This window comes from Glycine max, chromosome 13, assembly GCF_000004515.6.
Source record: "Glycine max cultivar Williams 82 chromosome 13, Glycine_max_v4.0, whole genome shotgun sequence".
Classification (NCBI taxonomy): Eukaryota; Viridiplantae; Streptophyta; class Magnoliopsida; order Fabales; family Fabaceae; genus Glycine; species Glycine max.
In genome coordinates, this window is record NC_038249.2 from 22729583 (window position 1) to 22752544 (window position 22962).

The window sequence follows — 22962 nt, forward strand, 5'->3', positions numbered from 1 at the left end:
ACACACACAAACACAACAGTGTCTGCTGCACCCTACAATGGTTTCGCTACCAACATGGTTTCGCTACTTTCACCACAAGGTCGGATACTCCGTTTCCCTCGCCGTGAAGGTTCTTCTTCCCTTCCTTTACTCTCTCACCCTTTTTTTTTTCTTTTTTTTATTGTAATTTTATTCTTCCTGATAATTGTCAATGGTAGTCGTTTATATTTGTTGTAAAGTTTTCCTACTTTTAATTTGCGCGATTCCTGCTTAATAAAAGGAAAATAGAAAGCGGTGTGCTTGCTATTACCCTTGTTTATTATTTGGTGGAGAAATTTCATTTGTGGGAATATCTGGATTTTATGAAGAGCGAAAGAGATTAGAATTGAAATTGAAATTTGCTTCGTTGTCAAATGGTATGGTGTTCTGCATAGTGTGTTTGTAATGTTTTCGTTTAGGTTCTGGTTTTTAATGTTTTCAGTCTAGTCCAGATCATGCTCGATGGTCGTGTTAGAGGATTTTGCAACTGGTTGTTTCATTGTGTTGTTAAGGAGATCATCACTTGTAAATGAATGCGAGTCGGTATGGGTGTGATGATAGAATCTCTCATTTGGAACATACGAGTACGTTCCGAGAATGATGTTTTTTTGTAATTGTTAGTGGGAATTAATGATTGCAAGTACATTTAAAACTGTTTATTTTGCTGTTTAAGTGTTCGGCATGGTAACGATGATGAGAAAGTTCTGTAATTTGGGTCTAGGGTAGGATCCTTCTCATAATTTGTTCTAATAACTTGTCTTGTTTATTTACAATGAGATCTTTGCTCTTAGTTCATTCAAAAGTTCTTACTCAACATGAGACCTTGTTGAATTCTCTGTCAATAGGCACTCTAGCTTGTATGTTAATTAGATTTGGGGAAAAAAGATTAATGAATGGAACAAAATTTGCTTGTCCTCAAATCAGGAGCCGTGTAGTTTGAAATAAATCATATTTGGTGTTCTCGTAGCAATAGAATGGTGGCTGAAATATTTAAGCTGAGAAATTTAACTTTTATTTATTACAACAAAGTGAATAAGGGCTTGTTTGGATAAACTTATGAGGAAGGAAGGAAAAATGAAATAAGCTTCCCATAAGCTAAATTTAGCTCATGCATAAGTTAAAAATAAGTTTTTGAGGAAGCAAATATGTCAGAGCTTCTACAAATTAGCTGATGCAAAAGCTAATTTTTCATTCCTATTTTCTTCTCCTACTAGTGCTTATGGAGAAGTTTATCCAACGGGTCCTAAGTTTAACTGTATGTCTAAACTACCTTGGATAAGAAGAAATCATAACCTTTCAAACAAAACTCCTTTTGTTTTATTTATTTTCTTCTGTACATTGGGTATTGTTCAAGCAATAGGTCTTCTCCACTCCCTTTTAAATTTATGCAGTGTTAACAGAGGTGTTGGTGGCTTGGAAACCAATTTCTATCTTATTTTATGAAAATTAAGGGAAACATTGGATAAGAGGCATTGGAGGGCATGTGATTTCCAAGATTACGCTTTTATCTTGAAAAGGCTAATCTATTGGTTGTCAATCATTTCATCCTAAAGAATGACATTTATAGGAATATTTTTCCTTGTAGTTTAAGTTCTACAACTGTGCCAGTGCAAGGTTTTCCTGTTTTCCTGTTTTCTATAACTGTTTATCACATTGTCAGCACTTATAAATCCCCTCCTCTGAAATGATTTTTACTATACAATGTTTAATGTGAACAGAACAATAAAGGAGATCCAATCACAGCCAGAGAGATAAATGATGCTGTTTGGAAAAACTTCTTTCTAGGAAAGCTGACATACTTGCTCTGGAATAAAGGAGAGGAGATGGCCCCTACTATTGATGGAAAAGCAGTAACTCTTGTTCGGAAATTACCAGCTGTAGACCCAACGTAATTTCATACACTATCCTTTTGTGCAAATCTATTGACTGTTATTGCTAGTTGTTTGATATTGGCCTTCTAAAGCTAGAGATTCAATATACATGTTTTACATAAGAAGCTTCTATTTGCTTTATATGCCTTTCTTAGACTCTCGGTATGCTGTATCTTCTTCTTGGATAGCTGTGCAACCCTTGCTTACAAACTCTTTCAGTCACTTATTTTCTTTTCAATGTCTGTTGAGATAGATCCCACTTTTTTTACATCTGGCCCATCATATATTTGTCGTAGTGAACTCTTGAAAATCTTTTCTCTTGTTAAATTATAGTTTATCCGCTGCCACTACTGAACATCTGTGTAACACAATTTAAGTTTACCCACTTTATCTTGACAACATTAAATAGTACATCATTTCGGTGCTGTGTCCATCCAAAATAGCAGAATGGCATAGAAATAGATATCATCTGGAGCTTATTATTTAGTGTATTATCATCTCCATTTTTGTTATGATAGTCTGGGTTCTTTGACAGGAGTGTTTTTGTAGGAGATGTTGTGGTTATGAAGGACCCTGAGAAGCCAGATAACTACCTACTCAGAAGATTAACTGCAATTGAAGGCTATGAAGTGGTTTCTACTGATGAAAAGGATGAACCCTTTATTCTTGAGAAGGATCAATGCTGGGTAGAGGCTGAAAATGAAAAATTGAATGCCAAGGTAAAAGCTGCCTAACTTTGCTATCCCTAGGTGGATCATTATGCACCTCTGCCACAATTTGAACAATATTATTGTATTAATGTCATAGTAAAAGTTTTAGATTAAAACATCATTTATCAAGCAATGAGTTATCATTGATATACAAGTATTCAAGTTGATTACATACTCTTAGTCATTTAAACTTTCTGAAATCAGTGTGTAAGATTAATTTGATAACTAGATTGTTACAGAAGAATGATAAATAGACCCTCAATAGATTGATTGGTTAAAATAATTTTATATGATGAGTTAGTAGAGGTGAATTCACCTAATGAGGTAAGACTTTTGTTGTTTGTTGTTGACTTAGTGGAGTGTAAGCCAGTACTTACTTTTGTCAACAATTCTGACACTATTGACTGGATCCGGACTTATTTTTCTGTTAAACCCCCTCTTTTTAAGACATAAAAATGAAAGACTGTAGCTTATCATGGCAATTCAGTCAAGCAACTTTTGGAGTTCAGTGTATGATATGGCTAGAGGTCGTATATGTTAGCAAGTTTGACTTGATTCCCCAAGTGGAAATGTTCAATCCATGTTTTAATTCATTCATGACTTTTATTTTTCTGGTAATACCAAAATTGCTTATTCCTAAACAATAACCATGGTTGTAACCTGTAGAAGAAACAAAAAACACCTCTAACAGAAGAAAAAGAAATCACCCACTAACGATTTTTAGTGAGACTCTCGATATTTGATTATTTTCTATGTAGCACTGTATGGTTAAGTGAGAACTGGGGATATACTTAATTTGAACCTCATAGATTTTCTTACAGCTTTGGAATTTTGTTAAGTGACCAAATTATCTTTAAACTTCAAAGTGAATGTTTCCACAAAGGCTAGTAAATCTGCTGTAATATTTTTGCTATGCTTTTCCCTCTATAATTGCTTGTAGAACACTAGGAACAATTCATTGTTTAATGCTCCCAACCCAAATGGCAGGAAGCGAAGGATAGCCGAACATTTGGTCCAGTTCAGATGACAGACATTGTAGGCAGAGTCATATATTGCCTGCGAAGTGCTGTAGACCATGGCCGTGTACAAAACAGGTGAACTAAATTTCTTAGGCTAACTAAACTATCATGAACAAAAAATGGGGATGCTCTTTTGAATTGATTGTTGATATATTTTACCCCTTAACCAGTGATTTCGGCATGCGAAACGATACACCAGTGCTGGAAGTGGAACTTGATGTTGATGAGATGGCAAAGAGTCACAAAGCCTGAAACATTTTTCCCAAGAAACACTAACTAGTTTACTTTACGCATGCCTTAGTTTCTTCTTGTGGATTTTCCTTGAAGCACAGATTGAAGAATAAAAAAATATGATTTTTAAATTGTTGCAATGGGATGATGGTGTTATGTGGATGTCCTCTGCATGCTAGGCAATTGGCTGCGGCCTGTGTTAAAGCTTGAGTTCAACATTATTGTATGCTAAGTTCTAGCAAGGACTCCTCTGCCCTTTGTTCTATTCATTTGGCTGTAAAATTGACCAAGTTTTGGTCTTTTTTTGTTAATGGTCGAGGAAGATAATAAAAGATGCTGCGTTGTTAGAAATAATGCTTTCAGATATTTTCATTTTGTGAAGACCTAGTGCCTAGACTGAGTGTTCACTTCTTGCCATATTGTCTTTCTAGGGAATAATCCTTGATATCCGTTCTCTTTAGTCAGTTGAGTGAAAAAGAACGTTTAACTAAAATTTACCTGGATCACACGCACAAACTTTTAAGTCACAATTTATGGTTAATGACCTGCATTAGAATGATGCTTGCAAAGGTGGAATTGATTTCTTGGATCCTCTGTTGAGACTATAGATTATCACTTCACAGACGTTTATGGTAATTGGTAAAATTCCAACGTAATAAAAAAATACTCATTTTTTTATCCACACTTGAAATTAAGACAATTTTTTATTTATCATTTTCTAATACGCAAAGTGCTCTTATAAATATTTTTTAAATTAATTAAGTTTCTTTGTGACATTTTCCTTTTTTATTTATATATGTATATAATTTTAAAAAAGTTATCACCTATGCTCAATTTTACCTTTTTATATTAAATTTTGTTCTTTTTGTTCTCAAATATAAACTGATATAATGTTTTTTTTTCTTTAAATTTAAGTTTATTATTGCGTGACTTATAAATTCTGTATTTTTTTTCTTTTAAAAGTTAACCCATCATTTTTTTCAATTTTAAATTTTAATTGCTTTGAATTAGTTATGACTATATATATATTTATGATTTTATATATTTTATTTTAATAAACAAAGTAAACCTTTAATTGATATTTTAAAATAATATCCAATACCGTGTTATATTACATATTCTGGGTCATTAAATTAGTTCTTTAATGATATTAAACGTGATAAAAAAAAGTTGTTATAAATTTATTCCTATACTATAGATTAAAATATTTAATTGTCAGCATTACGTTTAATTGAGTAAGACTGCACTTTAAAATTTACTCATAACACAACAAAACTTAAATAACATGAATATACACAATGAAAATTAAAACAATTGGAAACACAGCCATATAATAATATGACATGAGACCACAACAGGAACACTAGAAAGTTGAAATACAAGAGAGAGAGCGTATCGATCACGCAACACAAACTTTTGAGTTTCGAATGTTGTCTCCGTGCTTTGTTGTGTTCAATGTTTCAGAATGAACCTCGGTATATTGAATTCTTTATGAATTTAGAATGACCCTTGGATTTTGAGAATTCTTAATGGATTTAGAATGACAATTGAAGTTATTTAGCCTTGTAATAACTTGGAAAGAAAAAAGCAAGAAGGAAGAAAGAAATAAAGGATGCTCAGGAAACTCAGAATCAATATTGATTAACTTGCACGAAAAATTACAAAAACTATATCTCCTGTGATTATTAGCTATACACATATATATAAGAGGAGAAACAAAAGAAAATAACTAAATACAGCAAAATAGAATTATAATAGAATTAATAGAAAAATAGAAGCTAGTTAGAAACAGAATAGCAGAAGTAGCAATAGACGCCTTGATCCAATACCCCCCCCATCAAGATGGGAGGAAGATGTTATCAATACTCAGCTTGACAATGATACTAAGAAATGTATTTCGGAGTAAGGCTTTGGTAAAAATATCTGCAAGTTGGTGGTACTTTCTGACATGCATGAGCCTTAAAACTCCTTGAGAAACCTTTTTCCTGACAAAATGTAGATCAATCTCTAAGTGTTTGGTCTTCTCATGAAAAGTGGGGTTGGAAGAAATATGGATTGATGCTTGGTTATCACAGTAGACAACAGCAAAGGGAATTCTGACATTGAAATCAGTGAGTAAATTTTGAATCCATGTAATTTCACTAGAAACAGAAGTCAATGATCTGTATTCTGCTTCTGCTGAGGACCTACTTATTGTCTTTTGGCTTTCCAGGAAACCAAGGAATTCTCTAAGAAGATACAAAAGTCAGTGGTTGATCTTCTACTTTCAGGACATGATCCCCAATATGCATCCACATATGCATGTAACTTTGTGTCTGAGTTGGCTCGAAAAAGAATACCTTGACCAACAGTGTTTTTAAGGTACCGAAGTAACATGTTAGCAGCATGCATGTGGTTTGTATAGGGGTTGGAGACAAATTGACTTAATTTGTGCACACAGTAACATATATCTTTCCTAGATATAGTTAAGTACAAAAGTCTACCAACGAGCCACCTGTAAGATCCTGGATCGGCAAGTTTTGTTCCTGAGTTAGCTGGCAATTTGTTATGTGCTTCCATAGGAATTGAAGAAGGTTTGCAGGCAAGCATTTCACAATCTTCGAGGATAGACAATGTGTAATCTCGCTGACACATGAAAATGCCTTCCTTTGATCTAGATAGCTCTAGGCCGAGGAAAAATTGTAGGTCTTCCAAAGCTTTGAGTTTGAAGTGCTCTTTCAAAATGGTCTTAGTTCTGGATATGATGGCTTGACTTGGGCTGGCCAAGATGATGTCATCAACATAAACTAAAACTGCTATGAAATTATCTCATTCTCCTTTAGTGAACAATGAGTAATCATACTTAGATTGTTTGAATCCACTTCTGAGTAAAGCATTGCTAAAAGCATTGAACCAAGATCTTGAAGCCTGCTTGATATCAGAATGGAGGCATAGCATAATGTTCCAAAGGTCCTGAAATCAGCATAGTTCGGAAGTTTAGCATATAAAATCTCAAATGGTGACTTGGCTTTCAGAATGGGGCTAGGGGTCCTATTCATCAAGAAAACTGCAGTTTTGACACATTCACCCCAGAATTTTAATGGTAAATAAGATTGAAACAGCAAGGCACGAGCAAGATTTAAAATATGTAGGTGTTTCCTTTCTACAACACTGTTTTGTTGTGGGCGTTCCATACAGGAAAATTGGTGTAAGACACCTTTATGTGAAAAGAAATCTGAAAGGTAAGTTCTCTTGATGGTGGTTTGAAATTGGTTTTCCACATATGAGAAAATTTGTGGTACAATGAAGAGACAATCAGATTTATTTCTGAGAAGGTAAATCCAAGTGAACCTACTTTTATCATCTACTAAAGTTAAAAAATATTTGAATCCATCAAAGGTAACTTCCCTAAAAGGTCCCCAGATGTTAGTATGTATTAAATCAAACAATTCAGCACTAAAATTGTTTTGGTTAGTGAAAGTGAATCTGTTTTGTTTAGCAATATGGCAAACTTCATAATAAAATTTGGAATCAATATACGATATAGGAACTTTATTGCAAATCAGTTTGTACACATGTATAGGTATGTGGCTCAATTTGTGGTGCCAAGTTTCATAGGTGACAACATTACAAGATTGTATACTAGTATAATGAAAAGAAGACTTAGGGAAATAAAAAAGAAGTAATCCTTGATGTTGCCTAGCGGTGCCAATCCTCCTCAATGTCTTGAGGTCCTGAAGAACAAAGCTGTTAGGTTGCATAGTAAACTAGAAAGAATTGTCATTTATCAAAGACCCAAGGGACAATAAGTTAAATCTAAAGGTTGGAATAAATAACACATTGTGTAGGAAGATGTCATCATTTAGTTTTATACTTCCTATCCCTTCAACCTTTACCTTGGTGGAATTAGGTAATAAAACATGAGAATCATGTAAACATTTAAAGGAATTAAATTGTTCTTTCGAGCAACATATATGTGAGGTTGCTCCTAAATCGATAATCCAATAATGGTAAGATTCATTGAAATCAAAACTATTGTTCATGCATATACCTGAAACATTTATGGCAAGAGTATCAACATTGTTCTCTGTTTTCAATTGATTTGTTAAGAAGCTAATCAACTGTTGACATTGAGTAATGGACAAAGTATTTGTGGCACCTTGACTAGGGGACTCATCATGATCAGTTACCTGATTTGCAGTTTGCTGAGGCTTGTTCTTGAAGTAACTTGGAGGATAGCCAATAAGTTTGTAACACTTGTCTTTTGTATGACCTAACAAGTTGTAATGAGCACATTGAGGTCTCTCTTTCTTAGCATTTCTACTTTTACCATTAGTAGGGTTCTTGGTTATAGAGTTGATAGCAAAGGCCATAGTGTTAGAGTTTAGACACAGTATGTGGTTTACAACAATTTCTCTTTGTGCTTCTTCTTGAATAACAAGAGAAAAAACATTACCAATGGAGGGAAGAGGATCAGAGAGGAGGATTTGACCCCGGACTTGACAAAATTGGCATTTAGGCCCATTAAAAAGGATATGACATATTCAGATTCATTGTAATCTTGTAGAGTTTGTAACCCGCCACATGTGCATTGGAAGGTTGGTTTATAGCCTGAGAGTTCTTTCCAAACCGATTTTAATTTGGTATAATAGGTACTAACATCATCATTTCCTTGTTGTAATGACATTAGCTGCCTTCTCAATTGGAAAATTCTTGGGCCATTCTTTCGGGAAAATCGTGTTTCAAATCGTCCCAAATTTCCTTAGTCGTGTTTGCAAACAAGATGCTGCTAATGATATCTTTAGAAACAAAATTGTAAAGCCAGGAAATGACAAGATTGTTACCACGAGTCCATGCAGCATATGTAGGATTGACTGTGGTTGGCATCGGGAGGGATCCATCGATGAAGGCCACCTTGTTCTTCACCGAAAGAGCTACCATCATTGCGCGGCTCTATGTGGTGTAGTTCTTGTGGTTAAGAGGCTGGGAGGTAAGGATGAGTCTTGGGCCATCCGAATGATGTAGAAATAGTGGGTGAGAGAGATCTTAACTGGAATCTTTAACTGGTGCTGCCATGAATCCAAACCGAAAAGCCGATGGGAGAGTGATTAGGAGAAGATACAAAGGAGAAGATCATAGGACCATTGAGGAAGAGGATCGTAGAGAATGTTGTTCATTTGATATCATATTGAAGTTATTAGCCTTGTAATAACTTGGAAAGAAAAAAGCAAGAAGGAAGAAAGAAACAAAGGATGCTAAGGAAACTCAGAATCAATATTGATTAACTTGCAGGAAAAATTACAAAAACTATATCTCCTCTGGTTATAAGCTATACACATGTATATAAAAGGAGAAACAAAAAGAGATAACTAAATGCATCAAAACAAAATTATAACAGAATAACATAAGGTAGTTAGAAACAAAATAGCAGAAGATGCAGAATAGCATAGGTAACACTAGATTCCATGATCCAATAATGACCCTTGGCGTATTGAATTCTTTATGAATTCAGAATGACCCTCAGATTTGGCGAATTCTTTACGAACTCAGAATGACTCCTGGTGTATTGAATTCTTTACAAATTTAGAATGATCCTCGAATTCGGTGAATTCTTTATGAATTCAGAATGACACTCAGTGTGTGTTTGAATAAAAAAATTTAACTGAGAAAAGTAATTTATTAGAAAATTTGAATTTCTGTAATCTAGAATTCATTGTTTGGATGTTTTTTTTTGTGAAGAATTACAACAAAATTTTAAATAACTAAAAATTTGGAATTTTAATTTCCTTATAGAGAAATTGAAATTCTCTTGTTACCATCTTCTCCAAGAAATACCGTCTGGACTCGTGGAACATCGATCGGGTCTAGAGGTAGAAGAACATGTAAAACTAACACACCAATCATATCTTTTCTTTTTTTTCATTCATTTTTTTTCACCCTTATAATTTTAATTTTTTTTATTCAAACACAAAAATTTGAAAATAAAATAATTTTAATTGAATTAAATTCCTTCGTCCAAACACATTCTAAAATTTAAAATTTCTCATGATTTTAAATTCCTCCGTTCCACAATATTGAATTCTTCACAAATTTAGAATGATCCTCGGATTCGGAGATTTCTCTATGAATTCAGAATATGACCCTAGCCCAATGGCAATTACGATATGAATTTTGCATTCAAAGTTCGAAGCCTCGATGACCCTAATTTGAATTCAAGATGAAATCTTTATTCCATGATCTTGAATTCTCTATGAATTCAGAATGATCCTCGGTGACCCTAGCCTAATGGCGACTGCAATGTGAATTTTTATTAATATTTTTGAAGTGGGAATGAGTCTCGGTGACAGCTTAATGACAGTTACGATTATGATTTTTTTTTAATTCATAATTTTTAAGCAGGATTGAAGCCTCTCTGACCCTGAATACGATTGCAAGATAAAGACTGATGGAATATTCAGCCCATAATGATCCTAAATTCATATTTTGATTCGTTGTGTTAAATGAGGATGGTTGGAACGAGTACATATGAACCCAAGCATAACTGTGATGGTCCTAAATGCTATTATAATTATGGAAACATGAATCTAAGCATGTGCCATGACGCCTGACCCTGAAAGCAATTTCGTATTGTTAAATTGGGACGAAATGCATTGTGCCTTAGTGATTCTGAATGCAACCTGTGCTTGGGTGTGCTTGAGTTTATGATGATAAAAAATACAATAGTACAATGCATCTGAGGGTAGTCCTTTTGATGGCCCTAATGCATGTATGTGCCTTAGTGATTCTGAATGCAACCTTTGCTTGGGTGTGCTTGAGTTTTTGATGATGACAAATACAATAGTACAATGAATCTGAGTGTAGTCCTTTTGATGGCCCTAATGCAAGTATGTTCCTTAGTGATTTTTTATGCACACATGAATCTAAGCATGTGCCTTGATGACTAACCCTTAAAGCCATTCTAAATGGGATAGAATTCACTGTGCCTTGGTGACTCTAAATGCAATTGTGACTGGATCTTTTATGATGCTAAATACAATTCTACAATGAATCTAAGCACAATCCTCAATGGTTCTGAAATGCAATTACAATATGAAAGCAAACATGAATCTAAGCATATGCCTCGAAGGCTGGCCCTTAAAGTATATAAAACTGAGATGCATCAATGGCTTGGGGAAAACCAGACTCGCAAAGTTGTTGTTCAATGATAAGACGATGGATGAACTTTTCCAATAAAAGATGTGGGTGTGTATCTCTGATTACTTTGATAAGAGGCAGATAATTATTAAAATCATCAGTTCTGCTTTGGCTTCAGCTCCAACTAGTGCTCTTGCTAACCAAGAAAATGTTAACAGCTTAGATATTAAGCAGTTACAAATTTATCTTAGACACAAGCTTTCTGGTCAGAAGTATTTACTAGAGATGGATGCTATATGGAATGATGACAGTGCAAAATGGATAGAGTTGAAAGATTTAATAAAAGTTGGTGGAATGGGAAGCAAAATCTTGGTGACAATAAGAAGTAACTCAATTGCTTCAATGATGGGCACTCTTCCCTCCTATATTTTAGTATCAAATGGGCATTCACTTTAGGAAGTTCTCTGTTCTTAAATTTTGATTTAGAAAGGTGGGAATTCGTAAGAGACCATGAGATATGGAACTAGAAACAAAAAAAAAAAAAATGATGGCATTTTACCTTCTCTTAAGTTGAGCTATGATCAAATGCCATCCTATTTGAAGCACTATTTTGCTTACTCTTCCCTTTTCCCTAAAGATTTTGGCTTTGCTGGTGCTCAAATTTCAAGTCTTTGGGCGGGACTTGGATTGCTTCGATCTCCAGTTGGAAGTCGACAGGTAGAGCATATTGCAGCACAATATATAGATGAGTTGCACACGAGATCATTTCTGGAGGATTTTGAGGATTTTGGCCACATTTACTATTTCAAACTACATGATCTTGCTCTGTATGTTGCAAAAGAGGATCTTCTAGTGGTAAACTTGCGTACTTGCAATATACCTGAGCAAGCAAGGCATTTATCAGTTGTTGAAAATGATTCACTTAACCATGCTTTGTTCCCCAGGTCCAGAAGTGTGAGAACTATACTATTTCCCATTGATGGAATGGGTGTCGGCAGTGAAGCTCTCTTGGATGCATGGATAACAAGATACATATACTTACGGCTTTTAGAGTTAGGTGATTCCTCTTTTGAGACTCTACCTAATTCAATTGCTAAATTGGAACTTTTGCGCTCTCAAACTTGAAAATAATCGCAGAATAAAAAGGCTTTCTTATTCTATATGCAAACTCCAAAATTTGCTATTTTTGTCACTCAGAGGATATGTGCAGCTTGAAACATTGCCTAAAGGATTAGGGATGTTAATCAGCCATCAACACTTGCATTTAACCACAAAGCAATCTATTCTGTCAGAGGAAGATTTTGCAAGCTTGAGCAATGTTCACACTTTAACTTTTGAGTATTGTGACAATTTGAAGGTTTCTCCCTAAACTGAAGATTCTGTCTGTAAGACACTGCAAGATGCTAAATCTGTCGTTGAACTGTGAAAGTGCAATCCATAAATTGAGGATGAAATTCCTGCATCTTGAGCATTGTCCAAGGCAACAGACATTGCCTCAATGGATTCTAGGAGCCGCTGACACTCTGCAGACATTGCTAATCATAAATTCTCATAGTCTTAAGATGGTTCCCGAGTGGCTGACAACAATGACTCATCTTAAGATGCTTCATATTGTTAACTGTTCTCTGCTGTTGTGTCTGCCAAGTGACATGCATCACCTCATTGCCCTTTAAGGTTTGAGCATAGAAAATTTGAACCACAATCTGGTAATTACTGGTCCTTCATTGCTCACATCAAACACCTATCCATTGGAGAAACAAGAGAAGGGCACCACCTCCTTTTCCGAATGCAGTCGCCGATGCGGTTAGTAAAACTAAAATGTTAGGCACAAATATGCAGTCATGACAGAGGGCACTACACACGGAACCCTCCACCCTCAGCTTCTGGACGTTACTGTAAGCTATCCACTACTATGATCCAAATCATTTTCCTTTGAGTTTGAAATCTCACCCCACAACATCTTCTGTTCTTAATTTTGAGAAAATAGACTATGCACTGATAGTATAAAATATATTCATTCTATCACAAGTTTCCGTGTATGGTTAGTTTGTTAACTGCATAACTCCTGGTCTTTCTGCTGTGTGCTTGATTGCTTGCCTTTAAATCTAGTTTGTGCTGCTTTGTTCAGCTAACATCATGTTCTTTTCCAACTATGTACACAGATTAAATATAGTTATATTTTTGAACTGCATATTTTGCATTTGCCACCACATATTTAAATAAGCATTCCGTAGAAAACAATCTATTTAAATTCCGCACATACACGTGAAATGTGACATTGCCACCACATATTTTTAGACATTAAAAATCCTTTCGTCTACTCTTTTGACTTATGTAACATACTGTTAGAATTAATGTATGTAAGAACTAATAAATAAATAAATAATAATTAAGAACTAAATTGTAATTGGGCATAGGAGAAGTTTGTAGGATTAAATGTTATTTGATGGGAGTAATGGTTATAAAAGGGGTTAATACCCACTAACCTGAAATAAGGTCTCCTTTTAGAAAAGTGTTATCTCTCATCCATAGTCACCCATCACGAACCTAGAGAGACAAAAAAGTCTAAAAAAGTCAAATCTTATTTCTCTCCTCTTTCAGAAGGAAATCAAATACCTGAGAGAGAAAGTCTTCTTATGGAGAAAGTACAAGTCTTCCTATGGAGAAAAGTATGCATTATTTGTTTAATGTATTGTTTCCTGTAATTGATAATATAGAAAATCACTTAAGAATTATACATATACTTCTCTCATTTCACCACTTACTATACCCCTTTACCAGTTATTTCAGCATGCGAAAGGATACACCGGTGCTGGAAGTGAAACTTGATGTTGATGATATGGCAAAGAGTCACAAAGCCTGAACTTTTGTTCTTGTGGATTTTCCTTGAAGCACAGATGAAGAATAAAATGTATGATTTTTAAATTGTTGCAATGGGATGGTGGTGTTATGTGGATGTCCTCGGCATGTTAGGTAATTGGCTAGCTCTTCCCAAGCAGAAATTTGAAGCTGTCTGTGTTAAAGCTTGAGTTCCACATTAATGTATGCTAAGTTCAAAATTGACCAAATTTTGGTCTGTTTTGTTAATGCTCGAGGATGATAAGATAAAAGGCTGCATTATTAGAAACAATGGTTTCAGATATTTTCATTTTGTTGGCTGCTCAATGACAATGATAAAGGGTTCACATGCCATTTGAATTTCAAGGGCGATAATCTTTGATATCTGTTTTCTTTTTAGTCAGTTAAGTGAGTTCATAAAAAAGAATGTTGAAGTGAAACTTGATTGAATCACAGACGCACACAAACGAGTTCTTGTTTTTATTCTGCGTCAAAATTTGTGGTTAGTTAATGACCTGCATTAACATGAAGCATGCAAAGGCGGAATTGATTTATTGGATCCTCTGTTGATATTATGGATTATCACTTCTTCACAAACATTCATTCTCGATTTGGGAGTCATGTATTGCCATCATGCTAGCTATGAATCATTATGGCAATTGCATGCATTACTACGATATGTTCTTACATATTTTGGGTCATTCGATTACTTTGTTAAAGATCTAAAGGATAGGTTTGATTGTGTGAAAGAAAAAAGAAATATTTAAATTAAAATAGGTGTGAAATTCGTATTATATTTAAAATTTTTCCCTTGAATAGTAATTTCTCTCCCACAATACAACCACCCCTAAGTGTGATAAAAAAAAAAGTTACAAGTAATCTTTTAAAAACTTCCATAAAAAAAAATCTTTTAAAAACTAAAATAATAATATATTTCTCTATTGTGTTGATGTCTTGATTCTATGTTGTGTAAGATCATCCATGCATTTTTCTACATGTTTTAAATGGATTTCATCGTTACACAATTTTTTTTTTTTATTTCTTTACAATTTAAGTAACTCTTCTCTCCAACCCAACAACTTGATTATTTTTACTAAATGGATTCCACAAAAACCACACATCCTTACAATTCATCAACACTAATTATTACTATACTATTATTATTATTTGATAAAAATGTAAAAAAAAAAAGAAGTTTAGCATCGGTGTTTACATAAACACTTGATGCTTGATAAGTTCTTAACTAAAACGAGCTTGATGAGTGGTTCTTGACAGACGCTGTTTCATATTAAGAACCTGGGATGGAGATGGCCTAAATGTGAGAATATCACCTATAATAATGCAAAATATTAACCAAGAATTTCATCATGTGTATACAAAAGGCTTTATTAAAAAAATGTTATATTTATTTTATTGATTTCTACATCTCAATTAGCAAATTCTCTCTCTCTGTATATGTACGTGTTTCTTCCTACATTATAAAACTCAAACACCACCCCCTTATCCTTTAAGTCACAACGAAAAGGGATATTATTTGAGTTGTATGGGTGCAAGAAACTGGTGACTTTCTTAAAATGAGAAGTAATGCCAATACACTCCTCCATAATTATTGGTTAAAATATATTAAAAATTATAAAATCAGGAGAAAAAATCATTAATTAAATAAAATATAAAACCTATTAAATTTTTTAATTTTTAATAATTTTTTTTAAAAAAACATATGTTAAAAAAAGAGTGTTAGAGAATAAAACTCTATCATTTCTGTTCTTAAAGTGTCCGTTGAGAAAAAAAAGAAACATAAACATATATTTGCACTACTATAGCTGCTATAGCTGTGGTTGGGCCATTGTTGGCCTTTTTTAATTGTACTGATGACAAAAAAAAATGTCACACGATTACAAGTTTACCCCTAAAAGATTACATATTTCCGAGAACATCCCTTATCAAACAAAAGAACCTACGAATCGCATGAAAAGCGGCATTGAGTGAGAGTGTTCCCTCTCCTCTCTTCTGCTCAAACAATGTCGCAAACAACGCTGCACGCTTTCGTCGCCAAAAACCTTGGTTAGTGTTCCCTCTTCTTCTCTCTGCTTTATGATTCTTCTTTCTCGTTATTATAGAATACAAAACTAAACAAAACCTTAGCCACGCTTAAGTGTTTCAGCTTCAAAACCCCGCCTCATTTCTTTAGCTTAAATTACAAATTAAACACTAGGGGTTTTTCAATATCTGTTTCTAGTGACATAATTTTTTGTCCTTTTTCAATGAAATCCGTAGCTTTATGAATTATGATTGAAAGTTTCTTTTTTTTTTTCTGTTGTTTTTAGTGGTTTCTTAACCCCACCATGTATGTTGTTACTTGTGTTATTGACGTGGCTATTAAGGGGATTTTGAGGCTTCATTCTTTTGGGGAAAATGATATTTTGAGTTTGGGTTGATGATAGAATGTTCTGTGCGTTTGTGGTTTTGAAGCTGGCTCATATTGCCCACTATCTATTTGTTGAACAGTAATGTTATATCTACACCAGGATTTCTCTTGGTAATTGAGATGTTAATGAACATAAAACATTAAGCAAACGATAAACGAGGCAAACTAATAATTTACATGTAAGTAACTGTGTGTAGATATAATATTACTACTTGTTTAAATGATCATTGTGAGTGGTAAGCCATAGCAATTGTTCACTTCTGTTATTAATTGAAGCGCTCTTTCTCCAGTCTGGAAGGGCTTATGACTTGTTAATGGGCTTCTTGGTATAGTTTGTCAAAATAAGCTCTTTTTATTTTATTTCAATAATTTTCATGGTCAAATTTATAAGTTATCATGTAATAAGAGCTTATTGAATTAGTGCTTAACTAAATTGTTTACCCATATACACCCTTTGTCCGTTGCAGTTGTTGATAGTTTTTATATTTACATCATTTTCCACCATGGTTATCAGCATTCTTTTTTGTGAAAGTAAACAATCAAAGTGCTATAATGAAAATGTTGGTCTTCATTGACTGTAGGGAACAAGCTTCATGTTGTTGATGACTCTTTGAGGGGCACTCACCAAACTTAACATTTGCCTTTTTGTTTTCTTGGATGATGGAACCAATGTGGATGTGCATGTTTTATCTGCAAGCTGCTTGTAGAATAGTGTTAAGCCATAATGATTGTATCATGATTAGTTTGTTTCTAAGCTGGCTTTTCTAGAGTTGGCTCCATGTTAATATTCAGAGCTTGAGTACTCGGTGTGTTATCATGGGTTTATTTGGCTTGACTGCTTGAGACCATGTTTTGTGTCATTTTGCACTTTAATTTTTTGAGGAGTGCTAGGAACATACTCTCTAACTCACTCTTTGCTACTGGTTAGAATTTATTGGAAATTACAAAATCAGGATTCAAGAGCATCACACATTTTTGTGGTTTTCAATAAATTCAAAACAATAAGAGTGTGTTCCTCTATTTTTTTTCTACCTGTTCTCATACCTCTATATATGTGGTGTTAAATTATTTTGGTGTTATTGAAGGATGTGGAATGGCAGAAGGCAAGTGTCTCCCATGTTCAGGTGTTTCTGGAAGAACTGCTGCTGTATATTCCTACTCTTCTCTAGGTCATCGCAGAATTCATTCCCATGTCCAAGTTAGAGGACTAAAGTGTGGCTTTAGGGGTGCATCTTTTGTATGTGAAGCAAAGAGGAACCCAGATTTCTCAAGGCAAAACAAGCATGGGTCCTCCAGAAGCAGAAATCGGAATAGTGATGGGAGAGACAGCTTTGAGAGCTTTGACGACGATATGTTTTCTTTAAAAAATGGACCACCTGTGTCTCTTTCAACCTCAGGAAAATTCCAGGCCACTTCAGCCCCTGGTCCTAGGGAGAAGGAGATTGTTGAGCTATTTAGGAAGGTCCAGGCTCGGTTGCGTGAGAGGGCTGCCTCCAAAGAAGAAAAGAAAGTTGAAGCCTCCCGAGCACAAAGCAAAGAGAACAGTACTGTGGATTCCCTTCTCAAACTACTGAAGAAACATTCAGTTGAGCAAGTGAAGAGAAGTAGTGGAGGCAGAGGAAAAGATTTTAGTTCAGACCAGTTGCAAGAAAGTAACCAATACAATGGAGGACGGAACTCTAAAATTTCTGATTTAGATAGTTCTCCAAAGGATGAGCCCCAAGAGGACATTGTCTTCTCTTCCTCGGTAGCCAGGCCTCGGTCAAATTTCCAAAGAAGGTCTCCCGTTCCTCGTTTAAAATACCAGCATGTCTCTAACGATGAGAATGAAATGACTGTAGTGCCAGTAGGTAGTGAGGATACAGAGAACAATCAGGATCAGATAGATTTGAAGCTTGATGACGAAGCTGAATCTGACTTTGAATCGGATGTTGATTCAAAGGATGAGTTTTTCTTCCCAAACATAGGGATGGCTGAATTGTCTGAGGATGATGATTCTGAGCAAACCTATAATGATGAGAGTGTGGAGGAGCAGCCGGCAGCTCAACACAAGGATTTGAGTGCACTGAAGCTGTCTGAATTGAGGGCACTTGCAAAGACTCGTGGCCTGAAAGGATTCTCAAAAATGAAGAAGAGTGACCTCGTGGAGTTGCTAACTGAGAGCTGATTCTGATGGAATGATATACGAGAAGAAAAAGGGACAAAACAACACATGCCATAGTAAAATAGATTTTTTTTTTCTTTTCTTGCTTTTGACTTGACATTCTATCCGATGTTTCTTTGTGTTCTTTTTTTTTTGTCACACTCTAATTTAATTTTTCCAAGTACTTGAGGTTGAGAGTTTGTGGAACATTATACTATTAGAGTAATTATGATATCTTTGCCTCGGAGAATTTTTGAACTTGTAGTTATATTCCCGGGATGATATCTTGTGGCATTTGGTTATTATGTGATCCAATGACCTATCTGGCTAGTGAGAGATTACATCATTGTCGTAGTATTTTGGTTATCTCCTTTATTCATTTGTTTGTGAGATTTTTTATGGTCATTCATATAATGCATGTGCAAGCATAAAGTCGGAAGAAATATCCATTATGGTTTTAGGTTAAGAATGTGCACCTGAAACCTTCTTATGAACTTTGCTCATGATGGCTCGAAAACAAAGTGTCTTAGCCCATGTTAGTTAATTTCTCAATGATTTTGTTCGCAGCAGCAGGCACATGGTTTGAGCCTTTGAGGCATCAGGCATGATTACCAAATACCAAAAGCCCTAAGGCATCGACTTTGCTTAAATGGCCGTTTGGAATCTTAGTTACACGTGGAAACAAACAAGCCATTAATCTATTGTCGTTTTGGACCTTATTTCTTGAAGTTTTTAGTGAAAGAATTATGCTTTCTTTTGCTTAGCTTGCAGGATGGGTTATGATTGATCCCTTTTTTCATCGCCTAATGGTAGTTGTTAATTTTGTTAGAATGTTTGTGGGAGTGATTTAAATTCAAGGCATGACAGTATAGTTCTCACACTTCTGGACCTGGGGAACAAAGCATGGTTAAGTGAATCATTTTCAACAACTGATAAATGCCTTGCTTGCTCAGGTATATTGCAAGTACGCAAGTTTACCACTAGAAGATCCTCTTTTGCAACATACAGAGCAAGATCATGCACCAAATCATGTAGTTTGAAATAGTAAATGTGGCCAAAGTCCTCAAAATCCTCCAGAAATGATCTCGAGTGTAACTCATCTATATATTGTGCTGCAATATGCTCTACCTGTCGACTTCCAACTGGAGATCGAAGCAATCCAAGTCCCGCCCAAAGACTTGAAATTTGAGCACCAGCAAAGCCAAAATCTGTAGGGAAAAGGGAAGAGTAAGCAAAACAGTGCTTCAAATAGGATGGCATTTGATCATAGCTCAACTTAAGAGAAGGTAAAATGTCATCATTTTTATTTTTTTTTGTTTCTAGTTCCATATCTCATGGTCTCGTACGAATTCCCACCTTTCTAAATCAAAATTTAAGAACAGAGAACTTCCTAAAGTGAATGCCCATTTGATACTAAAACATAGGAGGGAACAGTGCCCATCATTGAAGCAATTGAGCTACTTCTTGTTGTCACCAAGATTTTGCTTCCCATTCCACCAACTTTTATTAAATCTTTCAACTCTATCCATTTTGCACTGTCATCATTCCATATAGCATCCATCTCTAGTAAATACTTCTGACCAGAAAGCTTGTGTCTAAGATAAATTTGTAACTGCTTAATATCTAAGCTGTTAACATTTTCTTGGTTAGCAAGAGCACTAGTTGGAGCTGAAGCCAAAGCAGAACTGATGATTTTAATAATTATCTGCCTCTTATCAAAGTAATCAGAGATACACACCCACATCTTTTATTGGAAAAGTTCATCCATCCTCTTATCATTGAACAACAACTTTGCAAGTCTGGTCTTCCCCAAGCCATTGATGCATCTCAGTTTAATATACTTTAAGGGCCAGCCTTCGAGGCATATGCTTAGATTCATGTTTGCTTTCATATTGTAATTGCATTTTAGAACCATTGAGGATTGTGCTTAGATTCATTGTAGAATTGTATTTAGCATCATAAAAGATCCAGTCACAATTGCATTTAGAGTCACCAAGGCACAGTGAATTCTATCCCATTTAGAATGGCTTTAAGGGTTAGTCATCAAGGCACATGCTTAGATTCATGTGTGCATAAAAAATCCTCTAACACGACCATCGGGCATGATCTGCGACTAGACTGAAAATATTAAAAACCAGAACCTAAACGAAAACATTACAAACACATTCTGCAGAACACCATACCATTTGACAACGAAGCAAATTTCAATTTCAATTCTAATCTCTTTCCCTCTTCATAAAATCCAGATATTCTCACAAATGAAATTTCTCCACCAAATAATAAACAAGGGTAATAGCAAGCACACCGCTTTCTATTTTCCTTTTATTAAGCAGGAATCGCGCAAATTAAAAGTAGGAAAACTTTACAACAAATATAAACGACTACCATTGACAATTATCAGGAAGAATAAAATTACAATAAAAAAAGAAAAAAAAAAGGGTGAGAGAGTAAAGGAAGGGAAGAAGAACCTTCACGGCGAGGGAAACGGAGTATCCGACCTTGTGGTGAAAGTAGCGAAACCATGTTGGTAGCGAAACCATTGTAGGGTGCAGCAGACACTGTTGTGTTTGTGTGTGTGAAGCAATACCCACCCTCTCCCCCCTTTTCTCCTTTATAATCTATGTTGAGAATAGAGAATAATATGATGTTTTTATATATACTTTTTTATCATTTTATCTCTAAAATTGCCTTTTTAATTTTTTATATTCTTATAACTATTCCCTTTAATCAACCCACAAATTTATAGAGGCACGGAATTGTAGTATTTTTATGTTTTGGGAAATATGCTATTTTGGTTGCATGGTGTACATAGTATATTTTTTGTGGCATTTGATAATATGTTAACATAAAGTAAACATAGCACATGAGCTTTATTATGTATTTGAAATAAAAAATGAAACACAAAGGTTCTCTTGATACAAAAATTTATAGAGTTGACAATGATTTTAACTTGGCTTGGAACGTCCAAGTTGTCCTGTCCTACCACCATATAGTATTTAACTAACTTGTTAGTGTTATTCCTTTTTCTTGAGAAATTCATATGAACTTAATTTATCATTTTATGTGGACTAAATCATTACATATTAATTATTATGTTACATTCAGTTATTTCTGATCTTTGTAGGACCAAGTATTTTTATGCTAGTAGTATTATTTTAATATATTGTGAGGAAGCTACAAGCTAACAAATCACTTATACATGATAATTAACTTGTTCAGTTGTTTGGGTTCCACAATGAGTTCATGTTCTATTTCTCGATGATTGAATTCTGTCTTTCCCTGTGGTCCTACTTGATGATGCAACAGATGGGACATGAGTATCATCATCAGCTCACCGCAACATGAATCAACATCACAAACTAAAACTAAAAGTAGAAGATGCCGATAGCAATACCACAGTAGCAGACCACAAAGGAGGCAGCATTAGGAAATGGACAAAATAGAATAACAGAATATCTTCTAGATACTACTAACAAAGATTTGTTCTTGATACAAAAATCATTGTCAATTTTAACTTATACAAAAATTTTATTTTATTTTATTTTCTGTTTCTATAAATATTTATTTAAAAAATTATCCAAACTAAGCACTAAGAAGATTTAATTTTAAAGGTAGAGCAATCTGTCTCTAAGAAACTACAGCTAATTGATATACGAGGAACAGTGTCCCTAACATTCATCTTCATACATTCGATCTCCACTTTGGCTAATTGATATACAAAATTAGGAAGTAGTTCCACACTTGCAACATAAGTCAATAGCGCCTTATTCCGAATCCTAAATTAAGTCCAAGTTTGCATGTTTCTTTTACTGTTACATGTTTTAGATCAAGTCCTTGTTCTTTTTCTTTTCCCTCGTTCATATGTTGTTATGTTTGGCTTCTTCATTTAATTGTTGGTTTCATGAATTCGTGTATGTATGCAGCCCATAGGTTTATTTTTTGAATAAAATACATATATATATTGTGACCACATGTTTACCTTTGTATTATGAGTCAAAAGGCAGTGTTTCTTTCTTATTTTAGGATTAGAATATTAAAATATGTTGTTTTGGTAGTTAAAAAGAAAGTTTAACTTTTTATAAGATAAAGAAATAATGATAACTCTAGGATACAAGAGGCACGAAAGGTTTTTTTTATTCATTAAGTTTATTTTTGCTTTTGCTATTTTATCTTTTAAGTTAGAAATATTAAAATAATGATAAGAAAATGTAAGGTTGTGTCCTTTGCAATATGTGCTTCTTTGTATAGGTTAGTTTAGTTTTGATTTTCTTTCTTAAAAAAAAAAAACAAGAATACAAGGTCATGATTTAGTTTCACGGACATGTTTTTTTTTTTTTTCATTTTCCTTTTGTTAGAAAGTGATGAATAATTTTCCTTGTAGTATAAAAGTTCTGATTTTACTTTTTTTCTTAATTCATATTGTTTGTGTTTCCAAATAAAAATAACGTTTTTTTTTAATTTATGCAATGGTTTGTGATATTAATTGAGTAGCAATTCTACCTTTTACTTAAATCATAAAAGTTCATAAAATAACCATTTTTTATCTAAGCTTTTGGTACAGAGTTATTATTTTAACAAAATAAATAATTTT

At 34.3% G+C, this 22962-nt stretch overlaps 4 protein-coding genes and 1 long non-coding RNA gene across 6 annotated transcripts; 4 read left to right on the plus strand and 1 right to left on the minus strand.

Moving 5' to 3' along the window:
* Window positions 1-4091, plus strand: LOC100785852 (mitochondrial inner membrane protease subunit 1-like). Its single transcript, NM_001254337.2, is given in 5 exon segments — window positions 1-109; window positions 1737-1906; window positions 2425-2608; window positions 3587-3693; window positions 3789-4091. Coding segments are annotated over 5 exon segments (615 nt in total). The 5' UTR covers window positions 1-37; the 3' UTR covers window positions 3871-4091.
* A 7456-nt stretch (window positions 4092-11547) lies between these two features.
* Window positions 11548-12087, plus strand: LOC106795634 (putative disease resistance RPP13-like protein 1). The gene has a single exon (XM_014766245.1). It carries the CDS (start codon window positions 11548-11550, stop codon window positions 12085-12087), a length of 540 nt encoding a protein of 179 aa, XP_014621731.1.
* A 3631-nt stretch (window positions 12088-15718) lies between these two features.
* Window positions 15719-18635, plus strand: LOC100305743 (rho domain-containing protein). 2 transcript variants are annotated; one of them, NM_001249174.2, is made up of 2 exons: window positions 15719-15864; window positions 17314-18635. In NM_001249174.2, the coding sequence occupies exons 1-2, from the start codon at window positions 15822-15824 to the stop codon at window positions 18393-18395; spliced, it is 1125 nt and encodes a 374-aa protein (NP_001236103.2). In that variant the 5' UTR covers window positions 15719-15821; the 3' UTR covers window positions 18396-18635. The 2 variants fall into 2 exon arrangements, with proteins under 2 accessions (NP_001236103.2, XP_006593341.1); XM_006593278.4 differs by having other exon boundaries at window positions 15747-15864; window positions 17329-18618.
* A 15-nt stretch (window positions 18636-18650) lies between these two features.
* Window positions 18651-21595, minus strand: LOC102665798 (putative disease resistance protein RGA3). Its single transcript, XM_006593960.4, has 2 exons — window positions 20840-21595; window positions 18651-19579 (listed from the first exon to the last, which is right to left on the minus strand). Exons 1-2 carry the CDS (start codon window positions 20892-20894, stop codon window positions 19197-19199), a joined length of 438 nt encoding a protein of 145 aa, XP_006594023.1. The 5' UTR covers window positions 20895-21595; the 3' UTR covers window positions 18651-19196.
* LOC121173301 (uncharacterized) lies at window positions 19543-22341 on the plus strand. Its single transcript, XR_005887819.1, has 2 exons — window positions 19543-19657; window positions 21591-22341. It is a non-coding gene; the product is annotated as an uncharacterized lncRNA (long non-coding RNA).
* The last annotated feature ends 621 nt before the right edge of the window (window positions 22342-22962 follow it).

Coding starts and splice junctions, on each gene's coding strand:
- LOC106795634 (XM_014766245.1), top strand. CDS start 11,548: ATGCCATCCTATTTGAAGCACTATTTTGCTTACTCTTCCCTTTTCCCT.
- LOC100305743 (NM_001249174.2), top strand. CDS start 15,822: ATGTCGCAAACAACGCTGCACGCTTTCGTCGCCAAAAACCTTG. Junction 15,865..17,313: donor TTTCGTCGCCAAAAACCTTG/GTTAGTGTTCCC, acceptor GTGTTATTGAAG/GATGTGGAATGGCAGAAGGC.
- LOC102665798 (XM_006593960.4), bottom strand. CDS start 20,894: ATGGTTTCGCTACTTTCACCACAAGGTCGGATACTCCGTTTCCCTCGC. Junction 19,580..20,839: donor CCGTTTCCCTCGCCGTGAAG/GTTCTTCTTCCC, acceptor TTTTCCCTACAG/ATTTTGGCTTTGCTGGTGCT.